At 50.3% G+C, this 27,887-nt stretch overlaps 1 protein-coding gene across 3 annotated transcripts in view; it reads left to right on the top strand.

Annotated features, from left to right (window-relative positions):
- The window catches only part of EEFSEC (eukaryotic elongation factor, selenocysteine-tRNA specific), a 628,480-nt gene extending 604,752 nt beyond the window's left edge, over positions 1-23,728 (top strand). For 2 of the 3 annotated variants that reach the window (XM_085624392.1, XM_085624391.1), the window contains exon 7: positions 22,927-23,728. In XM_085624392.1, coding sequence (XP_085480518.1) covers positions 22,927-23,126 — 200 coding nt within the window. In that variant the 3' untranslated portion in view covers positions 23,127-23,728. The remainder of the gene's footprint in view (positions 1-22,926) is intronic. The other variant, XR_014968482.1, reaches the window with a different exon arrangement.
- Positions 23,729-27,887: the final 4,159 nt, after the last annotated feature.

Raw genomic sequence — 27,887 nt, 5'->3', positions numbered from 1 at the left:
CTTGACCCATTGCTCCACTCCCTTCTGCTCCCTTTTCCTCCCTTCCACCAGCCCATTGCTGCCCTCTCATACCCATCAATTCCCTGCTGCTGCCTTTTACCAGCTCACCGCTGCTGCCCCCACCCACTCATCCGCTCCCCGCTGCTGCTCCTTCTCACCCACCCTGTCTGCTGCTACCCCTCCCACCCACCCCGTCTGCTGCTACCCCTCCCACCCACCCCGTCTGCTGCTACCCCTCCCACCCACCCAAGCCCGTCTGCTGCTACCCCTCCCACCCACCCAATCCCGTCTGCTGCTACTCCAAGTCTGCTGCTACTCCTCCCACCCACCCAACCCCGTCTGCTGCTACTCCTCCCACCCACTCATGCTGCTACTCCTCCCACGCACCTACCCCCGTCTGCTGCTACTCCCCCTCCCACCCACCCACCCTCTCCCGACTGCTGCCACTCCCCCTCCCACCCCCCATTTCATCTGCTGCTACTCCCACCCACCCCCGTCAGCTGCTACCCCTCCTACCCACCCCGTCTGCTGCTACCCCTCCCACCCACCCCGTCTGCTGCTACCCCTCCCACCCACCCCGTCTGCTGCTACCCCTACGTCTGCAGCTACTCCTCCCACCCACCCAACCCTGTCTGCTGCTACTCCTCCCACCCACGCCTGCTGCTACTCCTCCCACCCACCTACTCCCATCTGCTGCTACTCCCCATCCCACCCACCCTCTCCCGACTGCTGCTACTCCCCCTCCCACCCCCCCATTTCATCTGCTGCTACTCCCACCCACTCACCCACTCCCGTTAGCTGCTACCCCCTCCCACCCACCCACTCCCGTCAGCTGATAATCCCCCCTCCCACCCACTCCTGTCAGCTGCTACTCCCCCTCCCACCCACCCACTCCCGACTGCTGCTACTCCCCCTCCCACCCACCCTCTCCCGACTGCTGCTACTCCCCCCTCCCACCCACCCATTTCATCTGCTGCTACTCCCACCCACCCCCGTCAGCTGCTACCCCCTCCCACCCACCCACTCCCGTCAGCTGATAATTCCCCCAACCACCCACTTCTGTCAGCTGCTACACCCTCCTACACACCCCCTCCCATCTGCTGCTGCCCCCTCCTACACACCCCCTCCCCGCTTCTCCCCCTCCCTGCTTCTGCCCCCTCCCATCCGCCCCTCTCCTCTTATGCACCCTCCCACCTACCCCTCCCCGCTTCTGCACCCTCCCACCCACCCCTCCCCGCTTCTGCACACTAAATTCCCACCCACCCCTCCCCACTTCTGCCCCCTCCCTCCTAACCCCACTCCCCCTGTTGCTGCCCACTCCCTCTCATGCCAATCCCTGTTGCTGCCCCCTCCCTCCCCTTTCCCCGTTGCTGACCCCTTCCACCGCATTCCCCGTTGCTGACCCCTCCTTCCCACCCCATTCCCCCTCCCTCCCACCGCATTCCCCGTTGCTGACCCCTCCCTCCCACCGCATTCCCTGTTGCTGGCCCCTCCCTCCCACCCCTTTCCCCCTCCCTCCCACCGCATTCCCCGTTGCTGACCCCTCCCTCCCACCCCATTCCCCGTTGCTGACCCCTCCCTCCCACCCCATTCCCCGTTGCTGACCCCTCCCTCCCACCCCATTCCCCGTTGCTGACCCCTCCCTCCCACCCCATTCCCCGTTGCTGACCCCTCCCTCCCTCCCCATTCCCTGTTGCTGACCCCTCCCTCCCTCCCCATTACCCGTTGCTGACCCCTCCCTCCCTCCCCATTACCCGTTGCTGACCCCTCTCTCCTGCCCCATCCCCCGTTGCTGACCCCTCCCTCCCGCCCCATCCCCTGTTGCTGACCCCTCCCTCCCGCCCCATCCCCTGTTGCTGACCCCTCCCTCCCGCCCCATCCCCTGTTGCTGACCCCTCCCTCCCGCCCCATCTCCTGTTGATGACCCCTCCCTCCCGCCTCATCCCGAGTTGCTGACCCCCTCCGTACCCGCCCCATCCCCCGATGCAGACTCCTTCCTCCGGCCCCATCCTCATTACTGACTCCTCCTCCTGCCCCATCCCTGTTGCTGACCCCTCCCTCCCACCCCCATTGCTGACCCCTCCCTCCCACCCCATCCCCCATTGCTGACCCCTCCCTCCCTCCACATCCCCCAATGCTGAGATCCCCGTTGCTGACCCCTCCCTCCCCCATTGCTGACACATCCTTCCCACCCCTCCTCTGTTGCTGACACCTCCTTCCCACCCCTCCTCTGTTGCTGACACCTTCTTCCCACCCCTCCTCCGTTGCTGACCCCTCCCCCCCACCCCTCACCCATTGCTGACCCCTCCCTTCCAGTTGCTGACCCCTCCCTCCTACCCCATCCCCGTTGCTGACCCCTCCCCACCCTCACTGTTGTTGACCCTTTTCTTCTGCCCTTTGCTGCTTCTTCCCTCCCATCCCATGTCAGTTTCTTCCCCTTTCTACATCACACATCCTACACCCTCCCTCCCTCCCTCCCACTCATCCACACTCTGTGGCTCCCTCCCACCTGCCCACTGTTGCTGCCCCCTCCCTCATACCTCTCTCGTTGCTGCCTATCCAGCACATCCTTATTGATCCCCCTTCCTTTCACTCACCTAATCTCGTTGTGTCCCCTCCCTCCCACCTGCCCACTGTTGTTGCTCCCGCCCCACCACCTCCCCGTTGCTGCTTCGCTATCCCTAACACTTGACCCATTGCTCCACTCCCTTCTGCTCCCTTTTCCTCCCTTCCACCAGCCCATTGCTGCCCTCTCATACCCATCAATTCCCTGCTGCTGCCTTTTACCAGCTCACCGCTGCTGCCCCCACCCACTCATCCGCTCCCCGCTGCTGCTCCTTCTCACCCACCCTGTTTGCTGCTACCCCTCCCACCCACCCCGTCTGCTGCTACCCCTCCCACCCACCCAAGCCCGTCTGCTGCTACCCCTCCCACCCACCCAACCCCGTCTGCTGCTACTCCAAGTCTGCTGCTACTCCTCCCACCCACCCAACCCCGTCTGCTGCTACTCCTCCCACCCACTCATGCTGCTACTCCTCCCACGCACCTACCCCCGTCTGCTGCTACTCCCCCTCCCACCCACCCACCCTCTCCCGACTGCTGCCACTCCCCCTCCCACCCCCCATTTCATCTGCTGCTACTCCCACCCACCCCCGTCAGCTGCTACCCCTCCTAGCCACCCCGTCTGCTGCTACCCCTCCCACCCACCCCGTCTGCTGCTACCCCTACGTCTGCAGCTACTCCTCCCACCCACCCAACCCTGTCTGCTGCTACTCCTCCCACCCACGCCTGCTGCTACTCCTCCCACCCACCTACTCCCATCTGCTGCTACTCCCCATCCCACCCACCCTCTCCCGACTGCTGCTACTCCCCCTCCCACCCCCCCATTTCATCTGCTGCTACTCCCACCCACCCACCCACTCCCGTTAGCTGCTACCCCCTCCCACCCACTGACTCCCGTCAGCTGATAATCCCCCCTCCCACCCACTCCTGTCAGCTGCTACTCCCACCCACCCACTCCCGACTGCTGCTACTCCCCCTCCCACCCACCCTCTCCCGACTGCTGCTACTCCCCCCTCCCACCCACCCATTTCATCTGCTGCTACTCCCACCCACCCCCGTCAGCTGCTACCCCCTCCCACCCACCCACTCCCGTCAGCTGATAATTCCCCCAACCACCCACTTCTGTCAGCTGCTACACCCTCCTACACACCCCCTCCCATCTGCTGCTGCCCCTCCTACACACCCCCTCCCCGCTTCTCCCCCTCCCTGCTTCTGCCCCCTCCCATCCGCCCCTCTCCTCTTATGCACCCTCCCACCTACCCCTCCCCGCTTCTGCACCCTCCCACCCACCCCTCCCCGCTTCTGCACACTAAATTCCCACCCACCCCTCCCCACTTCTGCCCCCTCCCTCCTAACCCCACTCCCCCTGTTGCTGCCCACTCCCTCTCATGCCAATCCTTGTTGCTGCCCCCTCCCTCCCCTTTCCCCGTTGCTGACCCCTTCCACCGCATTCCCCGTTGCTGACCCCTCCTTCCCACCCCGTTCCCCCTCCCTCCCACCGCATTCCCCGTTGCTGACCCCTCCCTCCCACCGCATTCCCTGTTGCTGGCCCCTCCCTCCCACCCCTTTCCCCCTCCCTCCCACCGCATTCCCCGTTGCTGACCCCTCCCTCCCACCCCATTCCCCGTTGCTGACCCCTCCCTCCCACCCCATTCCCCGTTGCTGACCCCTCCCTCCCTCCCCATTCCCTGTTGCTGACCCCTCCCTCCCTCCCCATTACCCGTTGCTGACCCCTCCCTCCCTCCCCATTACCCGTTGCTGACCCCTCTCTCCCGCCCCATCCCCCGTTGCTGACCCCTCCCTCCCGCCCCATCCCCTGTTGCTGACCCCTCCCTCCCGCCCCATCCCCTGTTGCTGACCCCTCCCTCCCGCCCCATCCCCTGTTGCTGACCCCTCCCTCCCGCCCCATCTCCTGTTGATGACACCTCCCTCCCGCCCCATCTCCTGTTGATGACCCCTCCCTCCCGCCTCATCCCGAGTTGCTGACCCCCTCCGTACCCGCCCCATCCCCCGATGCAGACTCCTCCCTCCGGCCCCATCCTCATTGCTGACTCCTCCTCCTGCCCCATCCCTGTTTCTGACCCCTCCCTCCCACCCCCATTGCTGACCCCTCCCTCCCACCCCATCCCCCATTGCTGACCCCTCCCTCCCTCCACATCCCCCAATGCTGAGATTCCCGTTGCTGACCCCTCCCTCCCCCATTGCTGACACATCATTCCCACCCCTCCGCTGTTGCTGACACCTCCTTCCCACCCCTCCTCTGTTGCTGACACCTTCTTCCCACCCCTCCTCCGTTGCTGACCCCTCCCCCCCACCCCTCACCCATTGCTGACCCCTCCCTCCCAGTTGCTGACCCCTCCCTCCTACCCCTCCCCTGTTGCTGACTCCTCCCTCCCCTGTTGCTGACACCTCCCTTCCACCCCTCCCTTGTTGCTGACCCCTCCCTCCCATCCCCCGTTGCTGACCCCTCCCTCCCATCCCATCCCCCGTTGCTGACCCCTCCCTCCCATCCCCTGTTGCTGACCCCTCCCTCCCCCGTTGCTGATCCTTCCCTCCCGCCCCCTGCCCGTTGCTGCTCCTTTCTCCATCCCACATCTTACAACCTCCCTCCCACTCACCCGTTCTCTGTGGCTCCCTCCCACCTGCCCACTGTTGCTGCTCCCTCCCTCATACCTCTCTCGTTGCTGCCTCTCCATCATATCCTTATTGATCCCCCTTCCTTTCACTTGCCCAATATCATCGCACCCCTCCTTCTTACCTGCCCACTGCTGCTGCCCCCTTCCTCACCCACTTCCCATTGCTGCCTCTCTCTATTCCTAACACCTGCACCATTGTTCAACTCCCTTCCGCCCCTTTCCCTACCCCTCCCTTTCACCCAACCACTTCACTCTGCTGCTACCCCCTCCTCCCCACCAGCTTCCTGCTTCTGCCCCTCCCACACACCTGCTCACCACTTCTGCCCCCTCCCACCCATACGCTCCCCACTGCTGCTGCATTCCACCCACCCAATCCCTTCTGCTGCTACCCGCTCCCACCCACCCGCTCCCCGCATCTGACCCCTCCCACCAGCCCGCTTCCGCCCCTTCTCCCTCACCCACTCCCCACTTCCACGCTGCTACCCTCCCACCTGCTGCTGTCCCCCCACCCGCTACTGTCCCCCCACCCTCCCGCTTCCCACTGCTGTCCACTCCTTCCAGCCTGCTCCCTGCGCCTCACTCCCACCCGCCCACTCTCTACTAGTGCCCCTCCCACCCACCCACTCCCTGCTGCTGCCCCTCCCTCCCACCCACCCACTACTGCCCCTCCCACCCACCCGCTGCTGCCCCTCCCACCCACCCGCTGCTGCCCCTCCCTCCCACCCACCTGCTGCTGCCCCTCCCACCCATCCGCTGCTGCCCCTCCCACCCATCCGCTGCTGCCCCTCCCACCCATCCGCTGCTGTCCCTCCCACCCATCCGCTGCTGTCCCTCCCACTCATTCGCTGCTGCCCCTCCCTCCTGCTTCCTGCTGCTGTCCCCTCCTTCCCGCTTCCCGCTGCTGCCTCCTCCTTCCCGCCAGCTCCCTGCCCCTCACTCCCACCCACATGCTCCTTGCTAGTGCCCCTGACTCCCTGCTGCTGCCCCTCCCTCCTACCCGCCTGCTGCTGCCCCCCTCCCACCTACCAACCGGCTGCTGCCTCTCCCTCCCACCCACCCACCCACTGCTGCCCCCCCTCCCACCCAACAACTGCTGCCCCTCCCTCCTGCTGCTGTTCCCTCCTTCCCGCCTGCTCCCTGCCCCGAACTCCCAACATCCGCTCCCCGCTAGTGCCCCTGCATCCTACACACCTGCTCGATGCTGCTGTCCCTCTCACCCTCTCCCCACACCACCCACCTGCTCTCCATTGCTGCCCCTCCTTCCCACCAACCTGCTGCCCGCTGCTGGACCTCCCTCTCTCCCACCCACCTGCACCCCGCTGCTTCCCCTCCCTCCCACCCACCCGCTCCCCGGTGCAGCAACTCCCTCCCATCCACTCCCCTCTGCTGCAACTCCTCGCTGCTGCCTCTCCCTCCCATCCGCCCACTGCTGCGGCCCCTTCCCACCCGCCCATTCCTCATTGCTGCTCCCTCCCACCACCCATGGTCTTTTTCCAACTTTTTTTAAATAGTGTTTTTACAGGGCAAATTGGTGCCGGCTCATCCTTTTTTAGGTCTCGGCTGCGCTTGCGCAGTCTCGCTCCGAGATTTAATGACTTGGGAGAAGAGGGGCTTGAACCCGCCCCTCTTCTCCCCTGTTCTCCATTGGCTGGCCTCGTAAATGCTGGCCAGCCATTGGAGAAGAGGTCCCGTCACTCCAATCATGCCCCGTCCTTTTCGGATCGGGGGGCTTGTTTTTTGCGAAAAGTCTCAGGGAGGAGACAACAGCAAAACACGCCCCCGAATCCGAAAAGGACGCTGCCTTTCTCCGAGGCATTTCTGCTCTGCCTCGGAGAAAGGCGGTGGTGTCTTCCGGTGCCCTCGTTCCTCTTTACTTGTTTTTCCACTGGCCTGTTTCGAACCCTCCGTTTACCCCGCCTTAAATATCAGCTGCTTTTGTTTTTGCTCTGCAAGGTCGTATTTTATTTAGCAGTTCCTTCTTGTTAACTTTCTAATCCTGCCTCGGCTTTAACGTCTTTGTGTGGCCTGTGCCTGCTCCAGGTGCAGTTAGTAATAATTATTGTGATATGTGCTTGTGAAACGCGTCATATCCTGTTTGTGTAAATCTAAACTATTTAAGGCGGTAGTTGCTTTGATTTTACCCGGGTCGGGTGAAGTTCGCCCACCCGGCCCTGGATTTAACTTTGCATTTTGGTGCTTACATAAACCAGACTGAATGCTCTTTTCCCATATGACCTCAAGTAACTGGAGATTTCTGCTGCTACTGCCCGCTGGACTCGCTTGCTACTGTTTTTTTACCTCGGAAGGATGAAAGGCAGAGGTGGGACCCACGCTGGTAGAAGTATACAGGGTTTTCTAGCCTGCACCTCTGATTGCTGTTCACGTGAAGGCCCTGGAAGGCTGGGAGACATTTTCTATTTCAGGCTGTGATTACACTCCTCCCACTCTGCCACTTCGGAACGTCACGCGCTCCTGATTCAGAGGCGCGAGAACACACGCCGCGAGCTGAGTCACTGTCAGCGAGCATCCCCGGCGCCTAATCCCTGCATGGGGAGGGGCAGAGAGGCAGGGGTGGACTCGAGAGGTCCCGCCCGCACTACCCAACCTGACTACGTGGTGCTATGCTATCTATCTACCACGTTATTAAATATTGCAAACCGGAGCTATTGTATTACAGTTTATTCTGCGGTCATTAGATATACAAAATACGGACATTCTCTGCTGCAGCAAAACAGCGGTGACTGTCAAAAAAGTCATGAAACGAGATGGCAATTTTACTTATTTGTTTATTTATAGTCTTTGATATAACGCTATGCCGCCCTTCTAGGGTGTCCGAGTGCTAACTTTGCATGTGCATTTTAGGATAGAGTGAAAATAAAATCACAAAGAAAATGTATTGACAGGCCAGCACTTGACAAGCAATGACAGGCATCTGCATTTGCGATTACGCTGACGATGCTATAACAGTGAGACAATCGGTATTTATAGGGTGTAAAACATGCATCGACATGAGGCTAGCCCAGTCTCACAGGGGCGGGAGCACAAAATAACAATATCATATGGTGCTAAACAGCATCCCAGCGTAACTGCTTCCTTTCTTTATATGGCAAAAAGGACTATTTTGCGATAAACGAGCAGAAGACTGCAATCTGTATTATGGTGTTAGAGAAGAAAGCAGTGCAAATTAATATCTTTTGAAGAGTTTATGGACTCTGGCCAAGCAGAACTAGATGACTCCGTCCCCTGCAGAACTACTGAGGAAGCAGACCATGCTCCCCCAGAGAGTGCATAGCCTCCACCCTCCCAAGATGGCTAGCCCCCATTCCAAGATGGCTTCCGCCATTCCTGCTAAACACTATTGGACGCAGCAATTCTAGGTCATACAAGTTATTCCCCATTCAAGAGAGTTTTAATCATAATCGCTCTTAGATCACGGAGGGATATCATTGGGTAATGTTAATTCTGGCCCTAGTATCTCTCTGCAGAGTTATGTGGCAACATCTCTACTGGATACATGAACAAGCATTTACAATGCAACGGTCTCGGCATTATTAAAGTTAGAGCTATTGGCATTGTTCATGGCAATGCCATTTCTTTAAATGTTTTAAAAACAAAAACATAAACAAAAATAAATGTCATGAGCAATGCCAATAGCTCTAACTTTACCAATGCCGAGACCATTGCATTGTAAATGCTTGTTTTAAATAGTGTTTTTACAGGGCAAATTGGTGCCGGCTCATCTGCCTCAAAACCTCTTTTCTGCAACTTCCACTTCTTTGGTTTCTTTATTTACCAATGCATCTTGGATCTGTAAATAAAAAAGACGGTGCCCGCGTCTGTAGGCACGCTTATGCGTACACGGGGGCTTATTTACAAGCCCCTTGCGCCGCTGGTGCGTCACTTTCAAAATGGGAAAAAGTGACGTACCGGCGGTGCAAAGGGCTTGTAACCCTAAGTTGTTGTTTTTTTTATGCTTTTCACCATCCTGCTCAGCTTCTTGCTGATACAGTACAGCATGGCTAAATCATGATTGACAGCATGGGGAGTCACTCAGAAGAAGACCTATTTTCTGTATTCAGTAGAAAACAAATAGATATGGGACAGAATGTTGTTGCCCATCTGTTTTTGTGGGTTAAAATGGAAAACAAGGAGGCATAATTATAAATAGAGTGCCTTTTGCAAGATGACAAAAGACACACAATTGATGGACTGAATGCAGAACAAATCAAAACATTCACCCCCAGCCAAGAGATCTGGGTTAAATCCATCATTCTTTTGCTCACCATGCCACCCCAGTTTAGACCTGGCCATATGCAAATCAGTCTTGACTCTGTGCCTCATGGGAACAGTCCAGCCAGAACTGCCAAGCCAGGTCCTCCCTGGACCGGAAACAAGCATCCTAGGACCGGTTTCGGGGTTTCACCCCTCTTCAGCCAGGATAGCTTGATTCTAGTGAGCCCAGGACCCATTGAGGCACAGGGTCAAGACTGATTTGCATATGGCTGGGTTCAAACTGGAACAGCATGGTGAGCAAAAAAATGATATATTTAGGCCCAGATCTCTGTACTGGGGTGAATGTATGGCATTGTTCTGCATTCTGTCCATCAACTTTTGTTTTTGCTTTTTGCAATATGACGTCAACAGTTATTACATATATGTTAAACTGCAAAAACCCTCTCTCTGGTCCAAGTCCACTATACGCCAAGCCAGTGGAATTATGGGATTCTGTGGCATTTTCTGAATAATTATGGATTTGCCACATAATCGATCATCTGCTGCATGTTTTACAGATTTGAACAAAAAATTCTGGTTGAAAGAAATTTTACTAAAAATGGCATGTGTTGCGCTGTGGCAGTGCCTTTGCAAAGGTTAACTAGTCCTCTTTCAGTTGATGATTGCTGTATTGAGGTGTTAAACTGGTACTAATGAAGTGAAAGCTTTGTCCAGACAGTGTTAAAGCGTAATAATGATAAAAAAATGAAGTAATATTGCCACAAAATGTGTTGGGTTACGTTGCATAATATACATTTAAGCTGCAATATTTAGCGGACTTAGTGGCCATTTGGGCCTCGATTTGTGCCTCGCCTACCGCATAATTCTAATGGCTCTGGTTATGTGGAGTGCTCCTTGCTTGTCAGTTGCCCAGTGGGCTGCGGGCTATGAACAGGGCCCCACTGTAATTATGCTGCATGAGAGGGTCAAATTATGTAGAAGAGTTGAGTGAATTATGCGGCAAGAAAAGGCAAATTATGCAGCATAATGCGGCACATTTTATAATAGTATTACTTAATTGTTTCATCATTTTAAATTGAGAAACACTCTGTGTGCATTGGTTGCACCTCAAAAGTGCCAGTTTAACATTCAGATATCGCAATAAGCAAAGGAAGAGGTGACCTGTCCATTTTTGCCAAGGGCCTTCCGCTGCACGGAAACACATGCTGTTACATTTTTAGGTCTCGCCTCAGCGCTAGCGCATGCACTAGCTCAGGCGAGACCTTTAGTAAGCGGGTTTTCAAAGTGCTACCAGAGAGGCTTTTGCTGGTCTAAAGCCTGCGTGCATGTGAGCGTGAACGTGCACAGGCCTCTCCTTTCACGCGCACCACTCGTGTGTTTTTTTTTTTGCGCGTGCGCACGCACACAACTCCCGTGCTTGTTGCTCGCGCTTCTTGTTTAAGCACTTCGTGAGAGTGCATGTGCTTTTGAGCAGTCTTCCTCCGTATTGCTCTCTGATGCCTGTATGCTTCTCTCCACCCCCTCCCCCTTGTTTCACAGTTTTTTTGGCCTAATGTTTCTTGCTAGCTGTGCTGCTTCGTGTATAGCTTCCAAATGTTACTATTAGAAACCGGTAGCTAAACTAATATTGAATAGGCACGCTTGAAACTTTAAAGCTGAATACTGACTTCTGTGTGTTGTTTACTGCGTAAATAGTTTTTCTCTGATTACACAGATATTATTATACTCAAGATGGTCTACGCATTCAAAAACATATTTTTGTCACTTCACCCCCCAATGGGCGCTTGTCATTGGGTGTGGGGAGGCATATTGAAAGGCGGAGGGAGTTGTTATTTTCTATGAATACTTTACTTTTCGGCCCGATGTCAGGATTGTCGGTAGATCTCATTAGCGACTTTGGAGTCGTCAATGGCGCGAGTATTTACCTACACCTACCCATTTGCCCGCGGTAACCTCAGACAGCCCCGCCAGCGCATCCTTTTTTCCCCGCTGCCAGACACCGATGTCCGGGGTAGTGAGGTGGCCATCTCCGGACACGGGCTGGGCCTGCCTTCCTTCGGCACCGGGTGGGCTCACCTCGGCGTGTCATCTGGAAGGGGCATTGGGCGGCCGATAGGGTCGGGGCCGTGTGTCTGCAGCTAAGCAGTGTCATAATAGACCCATAAATAAGACATATTTTTAATAAAAACAAACTGCTTTCTGTGTCAAGCCTGTATTTTGTAATGCTAGAAGCCATTACTTAGTGTTATTTTCTCCAGTCCCCTCACGCCATCCTCGTGTTTTAGCGACGTTCTCCTCTTCCACTGCGAGCTGCTTCGAATAATGAGAATCAAATGTGAGAGTGAAGATCGCGGCTTGTGAGGAACCTGGAGAATAAAGGCAGCCTTTCGAATGGGGTTTATACATTTTAGCACAGCGCCCTATTCAAAGGCAAAGGGAGACCTTTGGTGGGGCCTTACCATTTGGGTGCCAGGAACTTATGATCCCCTCCTCTGACAGTTGGTTCCAAATGGTGATGGGTTGGTGCGCTTCCACTCTAATATAAGCCGGTGTGTGACATTACTGCATGGCAGAGTAAGATTGAACAAGCATTGGCATAGCCAATAGGTCTCGCCTTTGGGACCTTATAAGTGTTTAGTTATCCAGCACAATATCCTTGGTGCAACATGAACTGTTGCATGGCTAAACACTTATAAGGTCCCAAAGGCGAGACCTATTGGCTATGCCAATGCTTGTTAGTACCTTTTGAACTGTTTGAGTTAGAAACTAAAATTCTTTTTTGGTTCAAATCTGCAGATTATGCGGCAAATGATGAATAATGTGGCAAATGCAGCAAATCTATAGTTATGTGAAAGTCGCCGCACAATCGCATAATTCCAGTGGCCCTGGTTATGGGGCTCCTTCCAGAGAGGTTTGGGCTACGGTGATCCAGGCAGGCGTGTCCCCAAGCCCTGCCCCGGTGGGATGGTTTGAACGTTGTGCTGGGGCTGATTTTTTTGTTTTCCCGCCCTGTTTCCACGGGTTGCCTTATTTATGCGGTGCACAGTGGGCTGTCAGTTCTAGTGAGGGGCTATCTGCCTGAGAGTATCGCGCTTCGCCCCCTGTCGCCCCTCCCCACAAGCGGCCATGATACCTCGGTAATGGCCCAGTCACCTGCCCGCCCCGTGCAGACCCGCTGTCTCCAGCTCAGAGTAAGCATCCCGGCCCTTTGTCAGCCCGTGACGGGTGAGGCCTCTCTGGGCCCGGCTGAGGCCTTGGAAGCGATTGAGTGTTCGAGATAAGGTCATGCGACACCGCAGGTTCCGCATACCTGAAGCCGGCCGGACGCAGTCCGCCCCGGGGCATCCAATCCGCCTCGGGGTTTCTGGTGGCGGCCGTCAGACAGAAAAGGCAGAATGGAAATGAGGGTTTCAGGAGCAGTCGTATCTCCCTCTCCGCCTCTTCTCCGTTGTCCTGAAGGCGTCTGTGCCCTTATCTCCTCTGGAGGAGGAAAGTGCGGATGGACCCCAGCGTGGCTACTCATGGAAATGAAATGGAGCCACCCAGTAGCAAATGGAGACTGGAGGGCCCATCTTTTTAATTTATTCTATGAGATGCTTAAATGAATCCCTGAAGCGTTCCCGGAGAGTCTGAGCGTGAATTGGTATTTTTATAGCGCCAAGCTAGCTGGAACGCAGCTAAACGCTGTACTCCGGATCTTTGGGATTCGAACCTGTGACCATGAGTCCGAACACAGATCCCTACAGCGGGTGCTCTAGTCCTCTGAGCAACAAAGTCCTGGCCCTGTGTGCGCAGGGGGTGGAGAATTCCTGTGGCCAGATACGAGCTCAGAGGGCCCCCTCTGCAGGAGGGCGGTTGTCACTTGAAGACATTTGAGTGTTCATGAAGCGGGGCCTGGTCACCGCAGGAAACGTAACCTTTGAAATTCAGAGCTACCCCGAGGGACCAGAAATAAACCCCGGATGGTTCATTACGGAAAGTGCAGGACAGGGATAGGAATACACCGCATCTTAAAGCAGGTGTTATCAGGGACGCAGCAGGTGCAGTGGCACCGGAGCCGAGGTGCTCGCTGTACGCCCTGTTAAGGCTTTAATTTACTACACTTCTTGACAACAAGGACCCCATTTTGCTTGTTAGTATTACGGCGACGGAACCCTGGCTAACGCCGCACGGTGCGATACCAGAAATTAAGATCAGTTATTTAAAAAGAAAATGTAACTCTTCAGCCAGATGTTTTCGCTGCCAGCTAGATACAGATTTTAGATTGTTTAGAATTCACAAACGTTTCTAAGTGTTCTCTGGAAAACAATTGTGAATTCACAGATACGTCCATGCTCGTGTGAAACTGATAATGCATTATTCAAGTGGACCCGTTTCATTTCTAGGTGAAAACTTCTGTGTAAAACCTCTGTGTAGAAAGCACTTCCTCTTCACCAGTTTTTGTGGTTGGAGGTTAATGCCCAGTTCCTCTATGTGGCCCAGAGTACGGCCCGGGGGTCGCATGCAGCCCTCCTGACCTTTACATGCGGCTCCCAGGGCCGCAGCAGCACAGGGCTGCTGTTTACCTGACTCTGCACTAACATTAAAAACATGTTGAACTAACAGCAGGCACTCATTTATAGGTTAATTGCAGTTAAAGAAAGGAAGTAACTAGGCCTTAACTTTAGGAGCGCCTTCATTTTTAAAGACAGCAAACATGTAAAAATACGATGGCCTTTTCAAAATTCTAAAAGTGTATTCTATTAACCTGTAGAACCATTTCGCCTTAGTAAATCAGATTATAGCAGTGCGTGCCGAAGTATTTTTTTTTTTAAGTGATGGTTTTCAAACATGAATTTAGAAGCGTTCATGCTTCACACCCCCGTCCCCAACCCTGACAACAATGCCATTTGTGATTGCATCCAAACACAGGAGAAGGTTTTGTACAGAACACATCCTTAAGTCATGGATTTTGAGGGCCTTTTATATGTGATAATGAAAAAAAAGGAGGGAAATTGAAATAAAATAATGGCACAGGACCACACAATTTGGTCTAGTGAGGAAGCCGGGATTCATCCCAGGTTTTCTGGATTCACATTGTGCAATTGAGTTCAACCTCTAGAAGTTCATGCTTCGCTTCCCCTACACCCGCTTTCCACCCCCCAACGCACTGGCATTAGTCCGGCCCTCTGTCACACCAAAGACCAACCAAACTTTTTGGCCTCCGGGAAAATGTTTGTGAGTACCCATGTTCTATGCCATTCCTGCCCTCAACAGGATTAAATCTCCGGCTATCATCGCGGCGGGTTTGGGCTAAGAAGAAGTTTGCCAATGGCCACAGATTCCCATGAGGCAGCCTAAGATGTCTGGCTTGTGGTGTGTGATGTAGTTTGTCTGTGACGGCTGATTGGGGATGTTGCCAGCCTCCAAAAGGCAGTGAGTCCGCTTCCGGCATCCGGCACCCCTTCAGGCCCACTGATGATTCTTTGCATCATTTCAAAAAAATAATGGAAAACTGCCACTGCAGATGGGTTTATTGACACAAACAGTGTAATGAAGCGGCTAGGTGATGTTGCCCAATCTTGTAGTCTGCACTTTTCATTGGTGCTTATGGAACGCTTGGACCTCACAGAGGGAGCCATCTCCGGGTTGTGAATGAGAACCCAAACAACCAATTGCATGTGCGGAGGGCTCCAGTGCCATCATTGAACACCACCAGGCTGACACAGCACTTGGGTAGCTTGGCTCACTTGAGCTCTACAGCAAGACTCTTCGTAGCCCCAGACAATATGGCATTTTGCCATTCAGGCGCTCCTGCTACTGTAGTTACAAGACTTTTTTGAGGCTATTTGTGGCAATAAGGTGCCATCTTGTGACCGTCTGTAGTAATGCTGTTAGGCAGCTGCTTGTAGTATTCTAATGTACCGAACCTCTCTCCTCTTTATAAAATTATATCACATGACATTTGATAAGGAGAAGATGTGGTGTTGTGTCTGAGTTAGTCTTCCTGGAATCTATAGGGTTGGGTTATAAAAACCGTACTCAACACCTGACAAAACATTGTGTGATTCTGGGCAAAATCACTTCACCTCCCTGTGTCTCACACTGAATATACTGGGAAATTAAAATTTCTGTTGTGGAAAAAAAAAGTCTCTGGCAGTGTCAGAATGAACTGTTCCCTCCTTCCTCCCACGTAAACCAGTGTGAAGCAGACAGTGCTCAGACAAGCACACCAGCCTGTGATGTTACAGTGTAAACGTTCCCTTGAACGTGCTCTCTGCTCCTTGAAGCTAGGTTCCAGTTATGTGTTAGTCCCAAAATAAAACAAACAGTAAATAAAATAAACTTCAAAGGGCAAATAAGAGAAAGATGGTGACATAAAATGACTATTGTGCCGAGTTGATCTTCCACAGCCCTGGCAGGATGTCTTTCCCTTTGCTTGCCACACCCTGTGCCCTCTGGCCTCTGTCTGCCCTTCATTTGCACTTCTCTTTCCTCCCAGAAAGAGGTTATGTTTGTGATGTGGTTCAATTCAATCCAATCCAATTAGCTTTATTATGGTGCGGAACTCCAACGGAGGTCCACATGGTTTACAAGGACAGATGATGCATTAATGCATTATTCATATGCACATTCATAATTAAAAGAATACAGGTTCTCGAATCCATTTCCTCCATCATGCAAGTACAAAAATGCTTTCTTTTGTAAAGTGCAACACATTTAATACCAGCTGCAAGAAACAGATCTAAAAATACAAAAAACGAGCCCGTATAAAATAGCAACATACAAAGCAACATGGAGCAGCGCATTTCAGATCGCTACATATTAATATCATGTCATGCTCAATCAATTCCAGGCACCTATAAAGTACATAATACTTATAACGTGCAATATTATAATGCTTCCTATTCAAACCATTATCAAAAAGTAAGGTGCAAAATGCACTGTGCAAAATACAGAAAGAATTTAGAACAATCTTTTAAAAAGCAACGTGCAAAATGCAATGTACAAAATACGAGTAAAATGTAAAACAATTTTGAAGAATAACAGCACATATACCGATTTGAGGAATACAAATATCACAAAACAGTAAATAGCAATACAATGAGTGGTTGTTTTCACGGTGGTGGTACCAAAGCTCCCGACTCTAAGTCGAAAAGGATACTTTCCTGGAAAAAACTCTATCTCATTTTTTATTCTACTTGTAGTATTTTTGCAAAGTTCTTTGTCATTGTTGGACATCTCGAAGCACCAGGCATAACATCTACTCAGACATTCATCGTATCCACAATAAACATGGAAGAATACTGGGCCTTATTCATAAAGGAAACTTACACTTTTGAGTAAGTTTACACTTTTGAGAAGGTTTACACTTTTGAGTAAGTTTACTAGTTTTCAGTATTTTGAAACTCCAAGTGTAAGTGACTATTAAATAACTGTAGTAGGTCCAGCACTCACATCGAACCTAAATACAGTTTTATCAGATTGGGTTATATATCCATGGGTCATTGGTGGGGATTACAACTCTATTGTAGATGTTCACTTAGATCGCTCTCACCCCCCGGTTCGAGGAGCTATATCCACTAATGCAGAGTTTTTACAAGCTTGGGCTGCGGGTTGGACACTACAAGACGCATGGCGCCTACAGCATCCTCCTAGTCCAGAATATTCATTCTATTCCCCCCTTCCCCATCAATTGCACACCAGACTAGTCAGGATATTCTGCTCCATGGCTTTGATATCCCAGAATGCACGTATCTTGGTAAAACGCTCTCCGACCACAACCCACTTGAAATGATTCTTGAATGGGGGAGGGTACCCACCTCGGTCCCCACTTGGCGCTTATGGCCACAAACTCTGAAGGACGCGGTTCTCCGAGATAAAATAGGCACTGCCATTACTAACTATTTCATAAAAAATGATAATTCTGCATCTTCCGGCCTGGTTGAGTGGGATGCCTTTAAATCGGTGATCAGGGGCACGGCGGTAGGGGCAACTGTAGGAGCTCGGCAGGAAACACACAAGAACCTTTCCATAGTGGAAGACTCCCTGAATACTCTGGAAAACGCAGTTATTACCGACCCGAGTAAACAAGCACAGTTACAAGAAGCCAGAATGAAACACGCTGACCTTCCTGAACAACTTCGCCTGATAGACTATAATGCATACACCCAGTACAGTCATAAAGAGGCAGACAAATCAGGTACCCTTTTGGCAAGTCTCATACGCAACACCGTCCCCCCCCCCCCCCCCCCCCCGTCCCGATACTGGAACTCTCTCTTCCAGATGGTACTGTTGTGCTTACTCGAGCAGAGATCAATCTTGCATTCTGTGCCTATTACAAAAAACTATATAGTGCTCTAGCTGTTACATCACCTGAACACATAGCAGCCTTTCTGAACACCCTCACATACCCTAAATTTACAACTGACGCTAAATCGGAATTAGAAGCCCCTATCACTAACAATGACATAAAAGAAGCCATCAAGGACCTTCCAAATAATAATAGTCCGGGTCTCGATGGATAACTGTCTGAGTTTTACTCGACATGTGCTGATAAACTGGCCCCATGCCTAGAGAATCTATACAAGACGGCTTTTGAGAAGCGCACTCTTCCACTAACGACTATGCAAGCGCTAGTTACTTGTCTCCCTAAACCAAATAGAGATCCCCGTGACATGTCGGGTTACCGCCCCCTTTCCTTATAACCCACTGAGTATAAAATACTTAGTAAAATACTAGCCAAACGCCTCCTTCCTTATCTCCCTAAACTAATCCACATTGACCAATGTGGATTTGTACCTGGCCGCAATACCGCCCTAAATATCAGACGTCTCCATTATATAATGGAAGCTTCAGCGGACCTTTCTTGTAAAACCGGGTGTATCGACCTGCAACAAGCATTTGATACACTTAATTGGACATACATGTTGGCATCTATGGAAAAATTTGGCATCCCAAGAGGATATCTACAATGTGTCGAATTATTATACACTGCTCCCACGGGTCGAGCCAGGACTGGCTCTCATATATCCTCTTCATACTCAGTAGCAAGGGGTACTAGGCAGAGATGTCCCCTTTCGCCACTGTTGTTTGTCTTGGCCCTGGAACCCCTACTCATTAAGCTCCATAAAGAGGCCATAGATATGGGTATTCTAATATGAAACTCAACGCATATAGTGTCTGCCTATGCTGATGACCTTATACTTTTCCTAAACGACCTTACTACAAAGTCAGAACCTATCCCATCTATATTTAAACATTTCGAACAGATGTCAGGACTAGCAATCGACGCAAGCAAATCACATGCTTTTTATCTGAGATATAAAGAAAAACCAGACCCTGTTACATTTGGTGATTTTACTTTATCTACTGCCCCATACACTTTTAAATATTTGCGCATACAAATATATAGAACTTCCCAAGACCTAATTGATGGAAATTTGTTGAAAACGATAGGATCCTTGTGGATGCAGGTCTCTTTTTGGACCTCGTTACCACTGTGTGTGATGGGCAGAGTGTCCATCTCTAAAATGGTAATGCTCCCTCGACTTTTATATTTTTTCACTAATCTATAGGTCATAGTTCCAGCCAAACTCTTTCATACACTCGATACACTCCTATCGGAACTTATTTGGGGTAGAGGGCGTAGGAGGGTGAGTCTGGCTAAATTGCAGTTGCGACCTGAGGAGGGAGGTCTTGGCGCTCCAGACTTTCGGGCATACTGTATGGCCAGTCAGCTACAATGGCTATCGTACTGGCTAGCAGGACGACATATACATGAAATAGGTTATACACCACAGCTCCTTAGCCAGGGTACTTTTCATACATTATTACTCCCACACTTTATGATTCCGCCCACCCCACAGTCCCCCCTCTGCTTAAAACAGCACTATCGTACTGGAGGCGGACACTTCAATACACCAAAAGTATCTCCCCATACTCTCCTAACATCCCCTTGCTTGGTATACCTACAGCGACTGGACTAATTTCGAAACGTGTTGTATCCCCATGGATGCGAGAAGGTGTGAGAACGCATTGGAACACTGTTCATTGAAGGAACCCTAGCAGATCACGATAATTATACCCGTACTCAGGGGGTTCCTCCGTCACTGTTTCTCCTCCATGCCACTATCTCTCATTAAATTAAACGCCGCTGGTCCCCTGAAGGGATTGAACCTCCTACCCATGAGCTAGTCCATGCAATACATTTAGTGGGAGAGGGACGTCACCTTACCCGTTGGTTATAACGAAATGGTCTGTAGAACTGGGCCGGGACTTGACAGATAAAGAGTGGGCTTGCGTATTGGAATTCCCTAAGAAAGTATCCCGAAACGCTAAATTTAAATATATACACTTGATAAGATATGGGGTGCAGAAGACCACTGGCACGGAGGTCTGGGCAACAGCGGAAAGTTGTCTATTAGGACTACACAAGTGTCCAAAAGGGCAGAAGGTCCAGTACAGATTCGCTGACATGGCTCTTCTAATAGCGAAACGTGTCATCACCATGAGTTTGAAATCTGCTTCTCCTCCTACACTACTTTTTTGGCATGCAGAAATGACCCGTTGGGGCAACGCAGAGAGTGCGATTATTAGACAAGAAGAATTTCGTGGCCTACGTAAAATTCCCATCTCTATGGAATGGGATCAGATGTTGGAAGCGTTTAAAGCTAATAAGGGGAAGAGGCCCTCCCGGAATTACATTTAGGTCCAAGAGGAGAGAGGAATGAAGAAACCGAAGGGGGTAGAAACCTCTATGCTGACATATTCAATTTAGCAAACGACCATTAAGGTTCCATGTTACCATAACACCCACATATAATTCAACTGTCTACACATATATCCTTACATTTGACAGTACAATAAAATGTTTTGCAATTTAGAAAAAGTTTGTGGTTCAAATGTGAGAATATATGTGTAGACCGTTTAATTCTATGTGGGTGTTATGGTAACAAAACCTTAATGGTCGTTTGCTAAATTGAATAGGTCGGCATAGAGGTTTCTACCCCCTTGGGAAGCGTTTAAAGCCACAGATCCATTTATTCCTCCAACATCTCAAGTCGCACCCACACCTCCCACATCCCTATTAGCTAATCGACTGAACCCGTGTAATACCATATCTCTCACAATATCTTAATACCTAGGAGCATATACCTGTGAATGATTAGTATAACTACATGTTTTTTAAACGAAAGAATATAATCTCATGTTATGATCAGGTTTATATAGGAAGGCAGAGAATCGGGTGGAGGAGGGTATTTTCATTTAAAATATAGTAGTTTATAATTAATTGCATAAACGTGAGTTTTATAACATAAAGCTGCATATCTACACTTCTAATCCTAATTTCTTTTATTTCCTATTCCACTGTAATGTATGATGTTATTCTGTTTAACTACTCATATATACGTTTACAGCATGGTAGTATTATTCTATCGCAGGATTACCGGTCCAAAACTCTGTTTTTTATTACCAACTATGTATCTCATCTGCAACAAGAATTGGAAAAAACTCAATAAAAATTGTGTTTAAAAAAAATAAAAAAAGTCCAGCACTCACATAGCCAACCACCAGTACTGCAACACTCTCCCGTTGAAAATAATGGAGGTAGGGGCTTACTGTCAAACCTAATAGGAAATAATGTTACATTAAATTAAATCAATTACATATTAAAGTGTAAATGTACTAAAAATTGTCAGTTACCTTTGTGATCAGGCCCAATATGTCCTTGTAGCGGACTTCCTCAGCAGTTCTTTAACAGTCCTTTCTCATGATGAGCCCTCCGTGTCACAAAGTGGAGGAAAAACTTGCATGGAGTAATGCAGGTTCTATCATTTAAGTCTTCAGACATCTAAAGTTGTTTCACAAAAATGCCTCTATTAGGCAATAGATCAATAAATGCTGGCTGCTCCTGCCTGTGACATTTTAATGATCATATTAGAGTCTTCATCTTGAAGGATCTTGAGATCACTTTTTTCTGGGGAGAGGTAAATCATCTCTCTAAGATTTGTTGGTACCATCAGAGAGGCGTTCAAGGATTTGGGCATGGAGGCAGGAGACCTGCCACAGATCACTTACTCTCTTTGATGATTGTCACAAGAAAAGTGCTGCCCAGCGGCGTAAAGAAATTAGGCATCGGAAGAGACGTACCACCCACAGATCTGACATTGACTTCTCTGGTAGCATTGAGAGATTCAATGTTTGTTCGTGTTTTTCATTTTCTCTGTAAAGAGGTTTGAGAGGAAACTGCGTAACTCTTAAAAAGAAGTGCCTCAAGCGTCATCATCTTTTTTTAAGAATCACAGACAGTTTCTTCCTAGTGGAAGGCCACGGAGCAGCATGACTGGTGTCCTGCTGTCCCTTTACGTTCTGGATTGTTGGTTGATATCCTTGCAGATACCTCCTGAGGAGGAGTCTGGCACATGGTTGCATTGCCTTCTCCAGGTTGCTCTGCGGATATCTCTTTTCCTATTGCCTGCATATATTCTAGGGTGAATCAGCCAACGGCGTGCTTCTTAGGGTTACCGCTACACTATTGAACAGGAGGGAAGGTGTCTAGCACAGAGCTCTTCTTGTGAAGCATCCTGCCCTGGTTTATGTGCTAATCCTAGAAGAAAGCAATTAGAGTTTCCATGAGAAAGATTTGCAGGGGCGCCTCAAGATGTTTGAGGTCGAACTATGAGGTAGCCGAGTAAAATCTCTCAGGAAGTGTAAGGTAATGGCTGGGGGTAGGCAAGGAAGTTTCACCCAGGGATTTACAAATGAAGTAGAGGGTCTGTGGATTACAGCAATCACCTCCCAAATAACTTCACAGATGTTAGTGACTGTTAGAATTTACTGCGGTGTGGAATCAGGGGTCGTTGAACACGATGCGAGCCACCATGTAGCTCATCTTAGCCGGGGTGTCTCAGATAAAAGGGCAGCTGATCCACCACCGCCCATTTTCGAGTCAGATAGCAGGAACTACAAGGTTGCATAGAGTGCCTTATTTCTGAAAAATTAAGACAGATAGGAACATGGTCCTAAGGACAGTGTAGGGGGGTCCAGAAGTCTACGGTTGTAGGTATGTGAGCTGCAAGCAAGGTACTAGAATGTATGTAAGGTAGTGAGCCTGGCCTACATACATGTGTCTGCCTGGTTCCTGGGATGAAAAAGGGGAACATTTTAATGTATGTGTTTCTTCATGGGTGCGGAGGAATTAGAGCATAGTGTGGAAGTAGCGTCTTCCTTTATCCAGAGGATACAGGAATGCTTCCACGTTTTGTCCATGGTGCATGGTTACATTGGACTGGCCAAGAGTTCCCAAACTTAATGTAGTTCAACGTGTTTAATGAGAACCTGACTTGTGCTTTATGCGGCGGCTGCATCATTGCTGACAGCTGTCTTGTGCATACACTAGGTCAGGTGGCATGCATGCTTGTGTCTCGTTGATCGTGCCGAACACCCTCAGACCTGAACGTGAAATTCTCTTTATTATTTTTATTAATCTTGTTTTTCCTGCTGTGTCTTTCAGGTGGACTTCAGGCAGATACCAAACACCTTCTCACTCCATCTTCTAAGAAGAAATCCAAGGCGGGAAAGGGGGACACCGCCGCCTCCACCGGCACCAGCAAGGAGGACGAGGGCAAGGCTGAAACACACCCCGTCCTGATCAACCTTTGGTTTAAGCGTTACGTGTTCGACCCGCATAAAAAAATGATCCAGTCTCGATGATGTGATGCCTGAAGATCTTTGTCCAAAGTGGCCTTCGCAGTGTCTCTCGTAACGATGCCTCGTTGCATCCGCTTTGTTGTTGGCCGCAGATGGAACACTTGGTCGAGTCATCTGATTCTGGATCGCCTTCTCAGATCATTGAAAGGAGATGGCCCCTTTGTAACCTTTGCAAGTTCTGCTGCCATGCAAGACTCCTTGTGGTGGGGATGTGGATGGATTGTAGTAGAGAGCAGCGGAGAAGAACAAGATGAAGAAACTTGGCCAAAGGCGATCTGTGCTAGGGTTGGCCAATGTTGGTTGATGGATGACATATCCATGGCTCTTTTTATGACAGCCACACAATACATTAATGTACTATGAAAATGAGTGTAATTTACATAGTAAGTGGTTATTCTGTGGATACCTGGCATGGATCAGCCCTCCATGATCCAACATTGTACTACCCTGTTCTAGGCAGTCAAGGGCTCGATTTGTAATCCAAATGTTCTGTTCTTCTCTTATTACAGATCAACTTTCTCTAGAATGAGTCTCTTTTAGCAGTTTGCACAGGAATTGATGGAAGGATGGATGTATCACTTAATAAACATCGAACATAAATCATGTATTTGCTGACGCACCATTTTGTTAGACCAGAGGCCCAACAACATTGCTTAGATGCTCAGAATTTTAGGCTAATAATGTAATGAGATGAGGAATTGCGATGTGCTCTAAACAGGAAAGCTCCCTTATTCCCAGCACCCTCTCTTAATCCATTGTGATCTTGGTGAAATCCTTATGTTATTTGTGATTGGTATTAGTTATGAATAGAGATGTGTTCCATGTCATGTGTCTCTTCATCAGGACTGAGAATAATATCAGTCGGCCAAACACAGAAGTGATACTCAAATACATTCCATCATCAGATTTTACCTCTGAGGACCAATCAGTTCGCAGGATTGACAGGGTTTGCATATTGATGGAACCACTGTGTCCTTGGCACCTAACATGGCAGCTGACTACTGCTCTGAGATCCTTTTATAGTACACATCTGGCCACTGTGCCTTAAATCTTGGGCTCTATAAGGTCCCAGTTTATAGCTGCAGCCCATCTCAAATCCTTTTAAAAAACTTTGCTTCTGATATTTCCATGCACACATCGCTTCTTTAAGGTACTAAAAGATGGCCAGGTTTTTCTATTCGAAGTTCTTTTCCAATGTTTTGTTTGCAAACATACTGCCTTCCTCGATTGTTACAGTAACTGTCACGATATAGTCCACCGTTCCCCACCTTTAAGGCACGTGATCGAGGACCTCCTTCTTTTTGTTGTGATCTGCACTTATCCCTGCGATGCTGTTCTAAAGACTGCATAGAATCATCCTGGTGAGTGTAGAGCGTTGGGTCCCGCTGTTGGCGCATGTCTACCTGAGTGGATATACACTCTAGTTCAGAATAGAGAGGGAAGACATACTTCCCCTCACTGTTTGTAGACCTAACTAGAGCTCTATACATATGTTTCTTTCCCTCGCTAGAGCTGGCTCAGCTTTAATGAAGATGATCTCACATTTTCCCTGAAAATCCAGAGTTTATGTGCTGAAGCATACCGCTATATTACAGCTGCTTTCTTTTTAGCACCAGTGATCTCACTCGTGCCCTCCAACCTGACACCACTTCTCCACCTGGAAGTAGAGCTCACTCAATGGCGCTCCCTTGAACCTGCGAGCACTGCTATATGGTGGTTTCCAGCAAGAAGTCCTCCTCGGTAGCCATAGGTGCCTGCCCGTTGAGAGCGGAGCCCTGCCAGCCACAGAGGAACTCCATCAGTGAGGCCCAGGACTGGGTCTCTACAAAGGTAACTGAGGACTTGCAGTCCTGACTGCCCCCCCTCAATGAAACGAGAGCTGTGCCAACCATAGAGTACAGTGCCACCAAACAAATAGGGCACAGTGATGCCTAGAGCTGCCTTTTCAGCTGGCATTTAGATAAGATGACGCCAGGGGGAGCTCAACTCTGCCACTCCTACAAGATAGATGTTCGAGCCCCCTGCCAACATTCCAAAGTGCTGTCCATACCCAGGTGTACCGTAGGGCCCTCCATACCCAGGTGTACCGTAGGGCCATCCATACCCAGTTGTACCGTAGGGCCATCCATACCCAGGTGTACCCTGGGACCGTTGGCATAAGACATGGCGACACAGGCAGTCTACTCAACATTGGTCTGTTGAGTTAATCGATCAGTTATAGCCTACACTATTCCTCCTCTCTTCTTGTCACCTCACTTCCCTGAGTATGTGTTTACCATGAAGGAGACAGGCTCTTTTAGGTCTGGGTTTTGACAGCCCAGTTGTGAAACCGTTCTTCTACTTACAATATACCCAGCTGGGCTTCAGGGCCGCCACTTTCAACCTCAGGCATTCTTCAACTAGCCCTTAGCTTGAGGCTTTGTCAATCACTTCTTGGCTCAGCCCATTGGTTTCATCTCTCTTCTAATGCTATTGGCTATTTGGGTGTATCCTTCCACCCCCATCCAAGTGCTTACTTTGATCTGCATGAGAGATTTCTTTACATCTATAGCCCTCTCTATCCTCTCTTGCTGGATCCCTTTCAAGTGCCTTGCTCTAATGTGTATGCGTTAGCACGTTAAACCTAGACCTACCGGCTTTGGAAGCACCTGTTTCATAATGGCTTTACCAAAATGACTTGTTGGCGCTCCTTTCTTGCGGTCGTATAAAAAGCCTCCTGTGCACCTCAGGATCCACAGGGCGTCTCTTGACTGACAGCAAGGCGAACAATTACAACACAGGAACGCCTTTTTCCTGCATGATTGATATTGAAAATAAAAGTGTGAAAGCAAGAAAAATGTTTTAATTTGCCCTCTAACATTAACATTATTCATGAATTTGTGATAATGTGCCATCTTCCCAGTCTTTCAAAATAAACCTGCTAAAATGACGCTGTAAAAGTTGTTTGTTGTGTGGCCAAAATCATGAAAAAAGGCCCATTTAATAGTTGTGCTGGTCAGGAAGGTTTGTGGGTCTTAGGTCGATATGTCCACCTACCTGATTATGCACTGACTAACGAGTTAATTTAATTGTTTTTAGGCTCAAATTCCTAGTTTTCACATGTATTCATATCATCGGTTTTGGCTTTAGTGCATAGACAAGCATTGAATGTTGCAAGAAGATCTCAAGAATAAGGCGCTGCAGCGGTTCCTTTCCTTACTTCTACACCACCATCCCCTTTTTCCACAGAGCCAACCTTCTAACATTCCCCTCTTGCCATTTTCCAAACTAACTGTGCTCCCAAAGACCATCTTGATCTTCCTACACAAACAATATCTCTCACACAAAACTTCCAAACACATCTAGGCATCCTTTAATTGTCTCACTTTTTGTATGCCTCCTTCTTGTTCACAACCTTCTTTGACACAACCGATCACTTTTCACCACCCCTCTTTTACCCATCCAACGTAGACACACCATGGTGGCTGGAATCCCTCCACACAACAGTACAAATCTTGACTTGCCTGTCACAGATTATGGAGTGGTTCAGTAATGCCACATTTTTTAAATTCTTCCTATCGCTTCAAATTAACCTGCACAGACAACTGTAGACAGTCATTCAACACTCTATTAAATCTCTCCACTTAACCATTTACTCTGGGATGATATAAAGCTGTCTTGTGGTGAGCTATACCCCCACTCATCACAATATTCAACATAGCTCTAAGATATAAAGCTGTCCTGCGGTGAGTTATCCTCAGACTCAATCAGAAAATTCGACATAGCTCTAGAAAGGAACTGAGAACCATTATCAGTCACAATCTCTTGAGGGATACCTTCGCCGATAAAGTTGTTATAAAGAAAAGAAAGGATATCGTGCATTCTTGGGGGCGCTAGGTGGTGCACGACCAAGATGGCCACACGCCAGTGAGGCTCCGGCTGCTTGGCTTCTTATCCTTCATCTATCCTTAGTCCCCTGCACCTTGATCTGAAGTGGAGCGGTGCGATTCATCCTCTCTGCCTGCCTGCTGCCTCCGGTGAAAGTTTGGCTGGCGCGCGGCTCTCTGGATCGCTACCGGAGCTGCCTGTGCTGCGAGGCGGGATCTGCTGGGGACTTGCTTGGAGCCCTGCCCGGTGGCGGCGGCTACTCGAGTGCCGCTGCGCCCACGTGGCTGATGGGCCGCTTTGGAGGAGACGGGCCCCGCGGAGCGTGATCCTGATGCGGGTACTCCTGCTGGCCGCTCGTGCTGTCCTGAATGTCATCGCTGCCTGTTGATTGATGTGGGGACGGTGAGTGCGGCGCCGGCGGCTCCTGGTCATTCCATCGCGGCCTGCACTGGCGGACTTCGGTAGCGCGGCGAGGTGGGGGGGGGGGGGGTGATTCCTGTGCTTGACTGGAGTGACGGCTTGTCCTGGTAGCGGGAGTCTGGGACCTCGCACAGCTCCCCCCCCACGCGCCGCCTCTGTGAGCATCTTTGGACCTTTCCAGTGCTGCCGGTTTATTGATCGGGCCCTGTGACAGCGAGCCTGGCATTTTGCTCTTGGGGGTGCTGGGCCGGGCCTCTGGGGTGTTGCCAGGTTTACCCTTGGCCCACGCCTGGGCTCTCGCTTTCATCTGCCTTTTCGGCGACGTTGTTGGCTCCCCGTGTGGGCACTGGGGGGTCCCCGGGGCAGTGCTGCTACAGTCTAACTCTGCCCCTGCGGCGCCGCCTGACTGCCTGCTGCTGGTGAGTTGGCCCCCCTCGGCGTCGGACTCTACGAATCTGCCTGGTTGGTGCTTCACCC

The sequence above is a fragment of the Triturus cristatus genome, chromosome 9, assembly GCF_964204655.1.
Source record: "Triturus cristatus chromosome 9, aTriCri1.1, whole genome shotgun sequence".
Lineage (NCBI taxonomy): Eukaryota > Metazoa > Chordata > Amphibia > Caudata > Salamandridae > Triturus > Triturus cristatus.
This window is presented reverse-complemented; position numbering and strand designations above follow the sequence as displayed.